Source organism: Copadichromis virginalis, linkage group LG23 (genome assembly GCF_057382275.1).
Source record: "Copadichromis virginalis isolate Kocher_CV1m ecotype Utaka linkage group LG23, C_Virginalis_male_GT1.1, whole genome shotgun sequence".
Lineage (NCBI taxonomy): Eukaryota > Metazoa > Chordata > Actinopteri > Cichliformes > Cichlidae > Copadichromis > Copadichromis virginalis.
In genome coordinates, this window is record NC_140639.1 from 5,592,161 (window position 1) to 5,607,245 (window position 15,085).

General features: G+C 41.3%; 1 protein-coding gene across 1 annotated transcript in view; it reads left to right on the forward strand.

Moving 5' to 3' along the window:
* The window catches only part of midn (midnolin), a 28,777-nt gene extending 20,548 nt beyond the window's left edge, over positions 1-8,229 (forward strand). The window contains exon 8 of the mRNA XM_085449810.1: positions 4,412-8,229. Within this exon, the coding sequence (XP_085305936.1) occupies positions 4,412-4,674 (263 nt within the window). The 3' untranslated portion in view covers positions 4,675-8,229. The remainder of the gene's footprint in view (positions 1-4,411) is intronic.
* Positions 8,230-15,085: the final 6,856 nt, after the last annotated feature.

The following is a 15,085-nucleotide window of genomic DNA, read 5'->3' on the forward strand; positions in this document are numbered from 1 at the left end:
TTTAGTCTCACTCCCACTGCAGCTGGCTTAGCTCAGGCACACAGAGAGGGGCAAAGCGGGGGCAAAGTTGGCTCTGGAAGCTTCTCCGAACCCCCTTCCTCTCTTGTGTCTCTTCCACATCCCTTCACCACCTCCTAACCCCTTTCGATTTGACATGTCAGGTCATGTTAGCTTTGTGCAGGCTGGGACTGCGCAAGCCAAAGGAAGAGGGAGGGTGGCAGAGAATGAGGGACACGCATAGAAGGAGTCTTTGCCCTTAACCCCACTGCGTCCTGTATTTAAACCCTGACCTGCTTAGCCGAGGCATGGCGCATTATCCACTGGCAGGCTTTAGCTCCTCTCGTCACAAACAGACATTTGCCGGGACACACGTGCACCAGTAACGCAACAAATGCCCCAGCGATGCAGCACAGCACAGAGATACCTAGCAAAGCCAGCCAAGCACATCAGGTGCCCTTTCATTGTCGACAAGGAGAGCAAGAGGGAGAGAGAGAGAATGCAAATGAAGTCTAAAAGTCATTGAAGAGCTTGCGTCCCTGCAGGGCTGTCAGTGCCCTTTCAGCAGCTGTCAAAGTGCTCATATTAGCTCCACTTTGATTGGTTGGTTAAGAATATGTCCGATTTGTTTAATTTTTGCTTTCTAGTAAGTAGAGCTGGGTGGGTTATTTCCAGATGGGTTGGGTTTTACGGCTGAACTTTGCTCTGCAGACTTTGAGCTACTGCTTGACTTTGTTAGGTCAGGGAGATGCGGAGCATTTAATCTGAATACATATGTTAGAAGCACTAATTTATACCCTCTCCAGGTAAAAGAGGAAGAAAAAGTGCAACATTAGTGATGTTCAATAATGGCAGAGTGGCACTATTCAATAGAATAGAATTCAATCTTCCAGTTGAATTCTATTCTAGTTTATTAATATATTATTTCCACACAATAAAAGGGTTAAGGCAAATTTACTTTCTGATTCAGGATCGTTACAGTATTTTTGCATGTTAAATGTGCCACTATTATTCCCACTTGTAATGAAGACTGGCTTCAAACAAGCACAGAGGGATGCTAAAAGAAACCAAGAGTGATTTTGCTGCAATGTGATTTTCTTTCTCTTTGTCTCCCTCCTCTTTCTTTCTGTGTCCGTCCACCCCTCGTTCTCTACCCTGGTTCCCTGGATGCTGAGCAAACACAATGTTCTCTCTGCAAGATCACAAGACTTATCAAGACAAACAAACAAACAACAGCAATAAGACAACTGCAAATGAAGGCCAATCTTTATACAATCAATAAAAGGAGAAGCTCCTTTAATCTCCCTCTCCGTCCTGCACACTGCAGCCCCTCCTCTCTTTTTCTCTTTCTCCATCCTCTGCCTCTCCTCCTCCTCCCACCCTCCCTCCTGTTTGCTCCCTATCTCAGTCCTTGCTGTGTTGCTGGGCTGGGCTCAAAGGCAAGGAAAACTGACGCATCGATTATTCATAGATCACCCCTTCTTTCTCTATCTCTCTGTCTTTTTTTCTGGCTTTCTCTGCAGTGCCCACTCTATTTACTACAAGGCTTATGTCAAAGTCTTTGGAGATGAGTTTGGGGAGGGCGAAATGTGCTGCTTCAGGTTGAGTTTTAGTGTGAAAGGCAGGCAGGGGAGTGGTTAAAAACAGAGAGGAGGGGGAAAAAAAAAGAGCCTGGTGTTTCCTTCCTCTGGGTGCCCTTGACCCATCTTCTGTTTGAAATCTTCCACTGTGTCTAAGAAAAGATCTGTAGTTGCTTCCTCATCCGTCTTTTCTGTGCCACGGTGGGTTGTGTACGAGAGTGGATTCTCTCTCTTGCTCTACAATTCATTCCCTATGTCTTTTAGTCACCTCTTTGGGTTCTCCAAGGTTATTGTGCTCACGTCAAGCTCTAGTCTTTGCAGTGAGGCTCCAGGCCAGCCTTTGTGTGTGTGTGTGTGTGTGTGTGTGTGTGTGTATAGTCTGTCCTTCTTAGCCAGCCCTAATAATAGCCCTAGTGTCATAAACATAGTCTGGAGATCCCTGCGGCCAGCTGTGTCCGGCCTAGCCGCCCAGGGCTCCGGTAGTGACGCTGATGAATGGCTACACACACACACTTAGTGTAGCTCCAAGCACATTCCCAGAGCTCTTGCCAAGCCAAAGGCCAAGACCTCCTGCCTCACCACCAAACTGCCCTTTATTCTCTGTGTGTGAGTGTGTGCGTGCACGCACGTGTTTTTGTTTTTTTTGTTTTTTCTTTCATATTGTTGAGCCGTTTTGGTAAATTACCCCTTTTAGAAAAAACAAAATCATGACTGAGGAACTACCTTGGTGAAATACAGGCAGGATTTAAACGGAGACACTCCAGACAAACAGATTTTCTATGTGGGCATGTGTTGGCTTTCTGCCATTTCATTGTTTATGGCCATATTTTGACAAAGCTGAAGGGCGGTTTCACTTTTGACTAGTCAGAGCAGGGGAAGAAGGTGTAGAAGGGGGACCAGAAAGGTAACAAAGCCTTGTGGCAGAATATATGGATGTCACATGGAGCTGAGGCAGCAGAACAATGGCTTTAATGTAGAAGACCACCCCCCATATCCCCCACCCACCCTGTGGTGTACCCCCCCCCCCGTTCTCTGCTGATGACACATTGCCCTCACGCACAGCGTACAGAGCATCTGGATGCACACATACATTTATATCAGGACAGAACATATTGACAGGAAGTGGAAAAACCAAGTCTGCCTGTGTGGCTGTGTGAAGACATTCATGTTTCTGTTAACTCTGAGCCGCTATTCACATCCTTTGTTTTCAAAAAGCACCATTGAGGCTGCTTAGTGGCAGTTTACTTTAGTATGCACTGGTAGACAGTGGTGAATATTTATTGCTGGAGAAAAGGCTCTGGGCTGCTCGATCCGATAAGCAAATGAGAGAAAGAGGTAAATTAAGCCCACACAGAGTCCGGAATTCATTCCGATGAAGGGGGTGGGGGGGGAAGCAGAGGAGGGCACAATCGATTTGGAAAACTGACACCTACGGCTGATCCTTTACCCTCCACCCTCTTCCTCTGCCCTTTTCTCTATCCCCCTTGCCCCTGGGGTAGGAATTCCTTAACCCACACCACCAACCCCCACCTCCACCGCCAGTCCCCTGCCTGTCCCCTCCTCCTTTTTCTTCTTCACACTGCCCCACCTAGCTGTCTCTAGGGAGATATGGGGCAAGAACTGGAAGAGGGAGGGGCAGAAAAGGGGCTTTCTGTGTGCTTGTGTGTAAAGGGTGAAGGGGTAGAATAGATGGAGTGGGGGGGGTAAGGTCAATGAGTGGAGAGTAGGAAGCTAAAGCCATAATAAAGAAAAAATGGAAGGGGGGGGGAGAAAAAAAAAATCTTTGCTTTCCTCTCGTCTCTCTCCCTGCTTACAATTTCCATTCGCTTGCATTTTCTATTGAAAGCCAATAGCGTTGTCCTGGACCCGAGATGGATGGCTGCACTAGAGCTAAGGTTTAATCAATAGGTCTTTTTAATTTGCCATCGATCCACGTTAAAAGCTACTGCGGCTGTTGGGGGGTGTGTGTGTGTGTGTGTGTGTGTGTGTGTCTGTCTGTGCACCTGTGACTGTGTGCAGCTGTGTGTAGTTCAGTGCACGGGTGTGCACATTGTGTATGTATTTTTGTGTGAATACATGATGTACCCAAATACGGATGTGAACGTGTGTGTGTGTGTTGCGGTGCATGCAGCAGGCGCAGGGATGGCCACTGTGCTTCGGTTTATTGACATTCTAGCCCATTATTTAATTATTTAATTCCCAGACAGATACTAATGGAGCTAGCTAATAGATTGCGGTTGCTTTCCCCTCCTTCTGAGGCCCTGAATATACGTATAAATGGAATTAGACTCGACTTGGCTGGTGTAGGAAAGCATTCACGGTGCAATGCAAGGCCGCTCCCTTGAGACTAGACTCTCCTATAGGCACATCAACAGCTAGAAATGCACTTAGGAGCAAATCCAGTCACTGAAGCATGCCATGGGTAATTACGTTTGTAAATATCATAGGCAGCTATCAGAAAGTATCATGTCTGTCAGGGGTTTGCATCTTTTTTGACCCTAGTAGGTATTTCAGCCTTGAGAAGGTCTCCCCCATTCACTGATAAGGGGATGAAATAGCACTGTGGAGGCTAATTATACTCTGTGGGGGAGGTTAACCACCAGATTCCAATGTTACATTGTGTGAATGGTGGATGTGTGTTTGTGTGCATTTGTGAGCCTAGCATGTTTTAGCATTATCATCAGCTACACAGGCACACATATTAACCCCCCCCCCCCCCCCCATTCCTCCAGAGCTGTTAAGAGAGAAGACAATTTTAAAAAAAAAACAAAAAAACATTTGCTATGTAAAGAAAAATACCTGACTGTCTTTCTACTCTTCTCTCCTGTGTCCAGGTGATCGTATACGTCAGACAGAGAACCGCGCAACCAGGTGTAAGGTGGAACGTCTGCAGCTCTTGATGCAGCAGAAGCGTCTGCGCAGGAAGGCCAGGCGGGACCAACGGGCTCCTTATCAGTGGCTGCCCAACCGCAAGGCGGGACGCAGCAATAGCAACAGCAGCATGTCCAGCGAGGGCTCCCTGGACCTGGACTTTGACGATTCAGTGTGGAAGCCCGATGTAAAGGCTGACTTGAAGTCCGAGTTCGTCATGGCCTGAACCATCTGCTCCCACATACGCATTCAAAGATGTGCAAAGCATTGCTTGGGATTTCCTTAGAGATAATTTTGAGGGAGCGGATTTGCAGGAGATGACATGTAACTTCAGAGAGGAAATCACAGTTGTCCTTGCGACAGTCATCTGTCACATGAAAACAGGCTCCCTGCAGACTCTAATCTCATTCTGCCCTTTGTGGGTGACCTTGTGAAAAAAATAATAATACAGCAACATTAGCAAAAGAACTTTCTTGTGATGCTTGGATTTGGACAGGCAACTACTGGACTTAACAGTGTGCAAGACCTTTTTTGGGGGGTTTGATTACAGAGACCATACCTGTACTTGAGTATAGCAGAATTCAGTGGGTGGTGGTGGTGGTGGTATTTTCAGAATTTTTGTTTTTGTTTTTTTTCTTTTTAAATGCACTCTGGGGAGAAATGAAGAGATCCACACTGGACATAACAGGACAGGAGCACCAGAGGCTTCAGTGTTTCCTAATCAGAAGAAGGGCAGAACTGCCGGACTATGGATTATTTCAGTGGGCATTCTAATTGATCTCAAAACTCATCAACAAGAGTCCAGTTTTTACCTGTTACGGGGTGGTTAAACCTTTTCTTTTTCCACTTTTAAGCATATTATTATATTTTATAAACAAAAAAATATGTAGCATTGTTCACAAAGCATTCAGGTTTTCATATAACAGTTCAAAGTAGTTTGCACATATTCTTGATTTATAACAGCTGGTCAAAATGTGCGAGGAGGAGGTGGGGCCTGAAATAGAATAAATAATAAATATGGAAGTATTGATATCAACCTCAGTGACATAGGGTATTGATAGGAATGATTAATGAATACACAAAATAAATGAATATTAACAGAAAGTGCTTTAGAGGATTTTAAAATCTTTAAAATGTATATGGAAAAAAAATCTATTTTTATTTCTCTTCCTATCTGCTGTTTTCAAAAAACAGCAGCCCTTTGTGGCTTTAGTCAGATCGTTGACTACCAACAAATATGTGCATCCATTCAATCATTCATTAGCTCATTCATGCCTTTTTTTTCTTTTCTTTTTTTTTTTTTTTTTTGTCTGGCCACATCAAAAGTTACAGAAAGATCATTTTTCATGCAGCCAACCTCATGTGTTACAAACCTGAAGAGACTGAGGGATTTCGAGTTTGTGTACATAAATGTGACAATTGGCAAATGCTTGTTAGGGCGTGTGCGTGTGTAAGTTTGTTGTAAATTGATTTTTAGAATATCCTATGTTTTTGTCCAGTTGTCTTCTCTCAAACGACCCCATACGTTCTCAAATTTGTGAAGTTCAGCTGCCGTGAGCACATGGCCCACTACTTTGCAACATGACTGTATGAAAAAGCAAATTGGCTCCCAGTTTGATGCCCAATTGATGTGTACCTGTTATCACAAGTTCTCATAATGATGCCTCCATTTTTTTATTTTTTTTATTTTATTTTTTTTATTACTGGCCAAGAGGGAGGCGAAATGGGATCTTTATCCGGCATCATTATCTAGTGCCTCCACCAGTACATTCATTGACATATCAGGTTAGGCCTTTCACAGTTTTGCTGCTACACATGGGGACTTAAAATGTGGGGGAAAAAAACAAACACGGGAGGGAAAAGTGACTTTCCTTTGCATGCAGAAGTGTGTAATTATGCTGATCTTTTTTCTATTGATGGAAGAAAAAAACGAAACTGGTGCTGTGGAAATGAAGGTTAACAACATGCATGAATTTGTGAAGAAAATAAACAATGCTGCTTTTGTTGGCAAGGTTCTTTTGTAACGTTTAATTTGTTTCAATGTTAGAACAACCGTGTCCTGCTTAAGTATTACGACGCAAAACCAAAACGGATGAAGTTAAGTGTGGGCTAAGCTTTGTTGCTCGGCACTGAATATTTCAGTGAAGATGAGGATGTGATGATGAGCAAAGAGCAACTGACTCTCTCTCTCAACTCCTTAAAAGCTGGTTCTTATCCCCAATGACTTTCAAGGACCCAAACAGCCTGCAAACTGTTAAACCGCCTCCCCTCCTCCCAGCCTGAATGCCAACAGAGGCTCATGTGGATGCATTCTCACAGGGAACCAACAGACCTGAGGATTTGCAGTACTGTCTATCAAACCTACTCAAGAGAAGCGTCTGGTCTGTCTGTCTGATTGACCACCCAACCACGATTGCACTCCCAGAGATTGCAGTGAGAGATTACCTTTTTGGTGAACCTCATCTATTTTATTTTTTTTTTTTTTTTTTTTAAGTGGCCTTACCTTTCACTAAAAAAATGAGACACTTGGGGACAAATGGGGGTGGGAATGTTTCCTGTTTGTTTTTTAAACTTTCTGTGCATATCGATGTTGGACACCGTTTTTGTCACAGAGGACACTGGGCATCTGTCGTTTAGTGCTTTTAGCTGGTGGAGTCTCTATTATGTCAAGGCTTCTGTGCCTTAAAATGTTGCCCTTGCAGTGTCAGTGTCAGATTTGAGCTTGTTATTCATTTTTTTCCCCACTTTGTTGGTTGATACACATGACTGCAGTATTTTGCAGCAATGAGAGTCGTAGATTTTCTGGGTTAAAGCTTGTTTGAGTGAATCAAATACTTTTCAAAAGTAGGTTTTGTTCCTCAGATATGGTCTTTGTCCCATTTCATTGTGTTGCCATGCTTGTTGGTCTCTGTTATTCAAACCACACATCCCTCTTAACCCAGTCCCCAGCTGCCAACAAGCTGCAAAAAAGCTATAAATCTGTGTAACTTTTATCTGAGGAAGTTTACAGCACAGAACGTAGATGACAAGAAACAGCCCAGATTCAAAATAAAAGGTCCTATAAGGACTTCCAAGACTACATGCACTTCCTGTTTCCTTGGATCCATCATTTTTAAAGGACAATTAAACCCCTGCCCCTCCCAAATGTTCATTTTGGGTTGTTTTTATTTTTATTTTATTTTTGGGTTTTTTTGTATATGTATGAACTATACTCTGTGTGTGCCTCACTTCTGTGTAAAACTCAAAGATGAAACAAAACAAAAAAGATGACAAAAGCATTACAGAGAGGATTAAAAACAGTATGTTGGTGGAATTCTGATCACGTCATTTAAGTTGCCTGTTCTTTCTTGTAGCCAACTATTGAAAATAACAGGATTCAAGAATACAATTTACAATGTTCTAGCTCTAGACCGGTGTAGCACATGTGTGACTGTATTAATTTATAAAACCAAAATGGTAACTGTGAATTATGTATTTCTTTGTGCATTTTTAAAAACAAACAAACAAAAAAACGACAAAAAAACGACAAAAAAAAAAATCAGTGGAAAAGGTTGTTGGGACGTGGAAGCAGCTGATGTTCATGTCCGAGAAAGGGAAACTTTTTTTTTTTCTGGTGGAGTATAATGGAAACAGAATGTGTTTCTGAAAAAGAAAAAAAATGGAAAAAGCAAAAAAAATATATGAATATATTTTTTTTTCTTAAGCAATACATTTCAGTGTGACTTGTGATAGAACATTTTCTTTTTTTAGGTAATAAATAAATAACAAAATGAGTACATCACATTGTCTCCATGAGTATTCATTACTTACTCTTTTAATATGACTCAGTGATTTTCATCTGAGATCTGTTTCATGATGTATTTTGATAATAATAATAATAATAATAATAATACTTTCAAAACACTCAAGGACACTGTACACAGCAGAATAATAAAAGCAACATTAAAGCAAGCAGTTTACACAATCGTAAAAGCACAAGACATAAAACAAATGTAAAATAGCAGAGTGGAGAGGTTATGTGGGATAAGCTATTTCGAACAAGTGAGTTTTGAGTTGGGACTTAAAGAGAGAGAAGGGAGTGATATTTCTTAAATCAGGAGGGTGGGAATTCCAGAGTCGAGGAGCAGAGCAGCTGAATGCCCTGCTCCCCATGGTGGCAAGACGGGGAGAGAGAGAGAAGATCTGAGACACCGAGATGGGATGGTGATCTGAACCCGATCAGAGAGATATGGAGGGGAGAGATGATGAATAGCCTTAAATGTATACAGGAGTATTTTGATGTGAGTGAAATATGAAAAACTTGAAATTTCATTGGTAAAATATTGCTACCGGTGTATCCAAATGCATTTCTACGTGTTTATCTGAGTTTTTAGTGGGGGAATTCCCCTTATAGTCTTAAACCACCTTGAGTGTGTAAGTAAAAGTAGAAAACCCTTATATAAATACTAGTCTATTTATTGTGTTGTATACATAACAAGCTGACTGGCTATGAAGTGGTAATACTGGAACTACTAGCTTCTATGTTCTAGGCTGCACTGCTTAATGCTATCATCAAAGTAAACAAAAGAAATCATGTGATGCTAGTGGAAGTTGTGTTATTCAAGCATCTCTTCCCCTTACAGCTCAAATTGATTTAGATATTTATATTTGATTTTTATTACCTGCTTCAATCGTCATGACCTTACTTTTTCCTACTCTTTCTCTTGTTTCTTAGTTCTTTGTTAACTCCCAGAAGCAAGTTAACTTTCCATAGCAAGTTCAGCTCTCGATTGCTGCCTATACTACAAACTTTGCATATTGCCACTGCTGTAGTATAAAGTTTGTCAGTCCTCAGGGGCTCCCCACTGACCTGAGAGCTGACCATATGTAGATGAGAAATTGGAGTGCAACTAGTGCTATCTAGCAAGCTTGTTTAACTACATTAATGGACATTACGGGGGAAATCACACATCCTAAATAAGTGCTGCTGAAATTGGAACACCGACTTTTTAAACTTGCTGTTTAACCACAGTGGAAGCCATATTATTTATCAGGTAAATATATGCTCCAGAACCAACATGACAAACACCTCAAGAGGCCCCGTTCAGTGACTTAAATAAGCAAAGGTGAAGTCGAGCTGACCAGTCACAGGTATACACAATTGTCTTGCCATCCATCAAAGCAATAACATTATTTAAAAACAACTAATATTAAGTGTTAATTATGTTTAAATAAAAATAAAAATAAAAATGAACTCCTGTAGTTGCTATGCTTATCTATAGAGACCAAAACTCCTTTACATTTCAGGGTGTAGGTATGTTCATTTCTACTATAAGGCTATGCAAACTAACACGAGACAGTCTCAAGTAGCCAGTTAAGACATCATAGGTTTCTGGGCTTTGCATTGGCTTCATTTTTTCACTGTTCACTGTTAAAGGCAGTGGAACCAAGGGTCTGAATTTGTGGCTGGAAGGCAGCTGAAGTGGTGAGGAGGTTCAGTAAGGGAGCCTACAGAAATGTTCCCCACATCTGTGAGTATCGCCCAGCTCAAGATGAGACAGAATATGGAAGTGCAGTGACAGACTGGAGAAGGAGACTTGCCTCGTGTGAAGCCTTCTTCTTGACACATGTACTAACAACAAAAGGTGTTCTGAAGCAGCTTCCTGCTTATGTAAACAGTGAGGCTGAGAACCGAGCTTGACTTGGAGCATTAAGAAAAAGCTGAAAGAGGAAAGGAAGATGAAAGAACAAACCGATTGGCAGTCAAAGCCCCAATAACACGGCATACTGCTGTGAAATGTTGCAACATAGCATGGTGGCATCTTCTGTTGTTTCTTTTCAGATGCTATAACGAACTTAATGAGTCAGCATGACTGAAATGAAATTGGGGTAACTCATATTTGTACATTTATGCTTGCTGAGGCAAAATGGATCTTTGTGCGAAAGACTGATGCTTATCTCTGATCTCTAATACACAAAACCAGTAATTCCATTTTTTTCCAGTCAGAGAAAGGATGCTTTGTGTTGTTTACACCTTCATTCTAAAAGTGATAAGGACTAAAAATCTGTCCCTTGACCTTTTCTAATTCTCTGCCTCCCTTCCTCTTTCTGCAGATATGTTTCTCGTAACGAAAAAAAAACCCTCCTACTTAGTGTCCTTCCGAGTAAAAGCCAACACTTCTACGGCACGTCTATGGCTTGGGGTGAAATGCAGGGACAGCATAGTTTGATAAAATAAGACTTAAAAGTCGATCCAAGCATTGTCTTGAATCCACAAAGCTATTATAAAGCAAACTATTTTGTGAGCGTCACAGAAGTCTACATAGCTTTTTAACTTCAAAGTGACAAACCCGAACTCTCTCACTCAGCCTGTTTTGGGAAATAGAAACCACAATTATCTTTAAGCAGTGAATGCTTTTTCAGCACTGAGTCAACACAGTTAACATGAATCTGTCTGCAATTCTTAAGAAATATGTAACTAGCAAAGACACTGTAAGCTTTATTACAAACCTTTGTACAACAGTGTATTCATGCAATCAGCCAGTCGTGCTGCAGCAGTGCAGTATATAAGCTGGTTTCATACATGCAACCCTGAACTCTTCTAGGACTCACCCAACAGAGTAGTATGTGAGAATGCAAATATCTGAGTCAGCCTGGTCAGATAAAAGCCAGTCTTAAACCTGCCAGCTTCCTAGTACAAAGTCCGTGTGAGGCTGGATTGCTGTCACATGGTGGGAACAGACCACGTAATAGTCTGGTACACTTTTCACAGGTAAATCCATGCTACGTTTTGCTTCCTGCATATTATAATCAGGAAGCTCCCGTTCCTAAACTATAGACAGCATTTTCAGAAGCATGAATACTTCTTAACCTGAGAACCTCAATTCTACCAGTATTGGGGTTCACAGGGGAAACATCTGCTTTCACCGGCTATGCCGCCAGGTCTGCTATTTGAAAATAGACATCCATGGTATATCACAGAAACATCAGAATCTTAGCCAAAAGCCCACAGGACATTTCCACGACCACTAAACACAGCTAAAACAACAAACAATTAAAGAGCAGGTACACAGATTAAGCGAAAAGTTGTGAACACAAAGTACAGATTCCCACTTAATGGCGTGCACAAGGCAAAAAATAGTTTCTGCTGAAAACACAGATCTCACAGATTCTCAAACTGCAAGTTTCATCATAAAATAACCAGCTCCCCTTCCTAGAGGTTTAAAACCCAAATGTTACTTAACATTTTATTGGGGTAATTTCCACCAGAAGGAAATGTGGACAGAATATCTAAATCCCATTTGTAAATCTGTGACTTTATAGCAGTAGCTTCACCCACTTGACATCAGGGGTTCCAAGTTTGGGGTGAGCAATTTGTGGCTAAAAACTTGAAGAAATTACTGATGCAGTCATGTTGCCATGGAGCTGAATGTCACTGTGTGGAATCCACAAAACAAAGGCATCCACCCTAACCATTGTTACTGCATGCTGAGGTGTGGGTAGGTTCACAAATATTCAGGGGTCAATCATTTTTTTTCAAAAGAAACGGACAGCTTTAAGTAGGTGTTACTTCACATATGAGTAAGCAACCCATTCGCTGGATACCATCTCCAGCACTGTGTTAATATATTTTCTGCCCTGCCTGGATTAGATCGCAGAGAGACAGCGGGGTGGTACACTATATGTGCCTTTGACTCATTTATGACGACAGTATAACCAGATGCTTTCGATAAAGGTGTCAGTTTCAAGTTTTAGTTTAATGATTGACAAATAATCTGTGAGTCAGGGCTATTTGTGTAACAAAAGTATACAAAAATAGCATTTAAAAAGTTCTATGAGCTTCTTAACCCATGTGTTACAATAAAGCTTCTGGGGTATTATTAAAGACAGCAACAGTTTTCATATTCATGGTAAAAGTAAGGAACAACAGTACAACAGTCAGTGTGGCTTATCTCAGATTTTGATGCTTTTATTGGGTTCTGGCATTGGGTTTGAGCTTTGCATAAAAGGGTCGATGTGTTATTTCCTCATAGCTGCTAAAAATAAAGCAAGATAGAAAGAACCAAACTTTATAATTGCCGAGTGCAACTTTGACGCGAAGGTTATCCTGCCATCTGTCAGTTAGGTGAGACAAACAAAACAAACCGCAAGTGAGAATGTTGACACAAATTTACAGAGAATATTGCAGGTGTAGCTAACAGACTCTTCATACTGATTCTGCTCTTTCTGACTGTTTACTGATTTACATCTTACTGGATATAACATGAGCAAGAAGTGTGGCAGCGCGCTGATAAATTCTCATGGCTTCCAGTCATACTGCAACTATCAGGAGCCTCTTCTGAGAAGTCACTGCCTTTTTCTGACTGCATCTGACTGTCAGTCTCAGCCTCCACACCTTTCTGCTGCTATGTGCAAGTTTGCTGTCTGTGGATGTCACTCTTTTTTGAGGTAGAAAAGAACAGAGAGAGAGAGAGAGGCAGAGGCAGACAGAAAGAGGAGAGGTAGGGCCTCAGCTGCCACCGCAAACTGAAACCTTGTGGCTCTGGGATTGAGAGGAGTTCCGCAGAGTTGGGGTTTCACACGTTTTTCTGTGATCTAAGATAAGACATGCTCAGCTGTATCCTCCCTTCACTTAAAAAAAGATATACACACTCACACATATGGACATAAAAAGAAACGTACACACACACGCAAACACACACACACTCACACACACACACACACACACACACACACAGAAGCATAACGGAAAATATTCCAGGATGTCGTGCTGTAAGAAAGCAAGTATCATATAGTCTGCAGTCATAATGAAAGTTCATACTATGTGTGTTCTTATCTTCGCAAGTGTTGCAAGCATTCACTTCCATACGTACGACTTTAAGATCTTGTAGACATTTTGAATTTCATGATTAGAGCTTGATGAAGAGATTGTGAATTGGAAACGGGTTTAAATATCTATCCTGTTCTGACATTGACTCAATCCACCGACCTGTAGCCCTAAACCTAACCTATGCCACATACATGCCACATCTAGTTTGAGTTATCCAGAAAGTGAAATGTAAAAACTCAGTTTTCTTTCTTTTTTTCTCTGTGCGATTAGTGTAAATCATATTAAGATGCCTGGACAAAACAACAGGATGAAAGCTGAACTGGAATAAATTTCAAAGCTAATTGTTCCCCCAATCTTCTCTTTCTACTCTCTCAGTTTAGTTTTCATGCATTTTGCTGTCTCGTTTAAGTGCATGCTTTTATCATTTCTACATAAGGAAAACAAACAACCTCTTTGCTCTGCTGAAAGCACCATCTGCACACGAGAGTAATGGAACAAACACACTGAAGATGCATTTTTCGTCAGGTCAGGGCACAAACATCAGAGCTCGTCACTATGTCTCCTCCGCAGTAAGACCCAGAGCTGTTCACATGGTCAGCAGGGACCTTGTTGTCTTTTGTCTATTTTTGTTTGTTCCCTGCACAGTTGAAAGAGAAGAATGGCTTTCTGTTTGGAACATTACCTGATGGATATTTATGCAGCTGTGAGGCTGTGAAGAGGACCTTTGATATCTTGTTCAGCATTTGCGCGTGCACATACATACATACACACGCACACACTAAAACACAATGGATTCATCTGCATAGCAAACCATACTGACATATGTACATTTTAATGTCAGGACAACTTCAAAATTTACATGGAGACTTGTGCTATTTCCCGTAAGTTACGTCCCACAGTGCTACTGTGTAAACAAATTTACGTCCCCACAATATGAGTAATATCCACCCACACACACACACATACATGCACAATGATTACTCTGTGAAACTCCGAAGAAGCCGTAACTGCCTTGCACATGCAGACTTTACTCTAAAAAGCATTCAGCTGTTTTTCCTCATCGCTGTGGAGTCAGCCTAAGAGTTAGACCTCGTGACCCCGGGGGACTCCTGGCACAGAGGTCATGGTTGAAACAAACCCTGGAAACTGTGTAAACAGGATGTGTACACCCAGCCAGGCATATGGTACAACTTGTGCTCAATCCTACGGGAACAGTCTAAGACCCCCCAGCATGGGACTGGCACTTGTTTGATTGGAACTGGGACCTTTGTCGCCATCAAAATATGTCTTGAGAAAATGTCATTTTGTTTATTTTTTGTCCACAAGTCTTCTTCTCCAAAAATTTCATGTTCTTAAAACTGTTTTGAAAAGCTATACATAACATTAGCCACTAGACACACTGCAGTAAAACTTACACATAAATGTGAAATTATTAAAATGTTAAAATAACAAACATTTTTCATAATAATGCATGATTTTTAAAATTTATCCAAAAATATGCAAACAACGGATTTACCAGTAACTTCAATAGAAAAAAAAATTAACTACTGCAAATTGTTGATCTATCTATTGTGGATCAAGCTGCTTAACTACAAAACCAGCTCCCTTAGCTCAGGGAGGACACTCTCTTATCAAATGTCTATGCAATTTATTCAAAGACTATCAGATGACTTAGTGTAAGTGAGTGAATTAGGTATTAAATGCAGAGTGGAGTTCCTGTCACCAACCACAGATAATGAGATGGAAGAAATAGATCTGTTGATCACTTATCAGTGATATCCCTTGCATTTTTTTCCATTCTCAATCCTGTTAAATTGTTTCTCTGCCA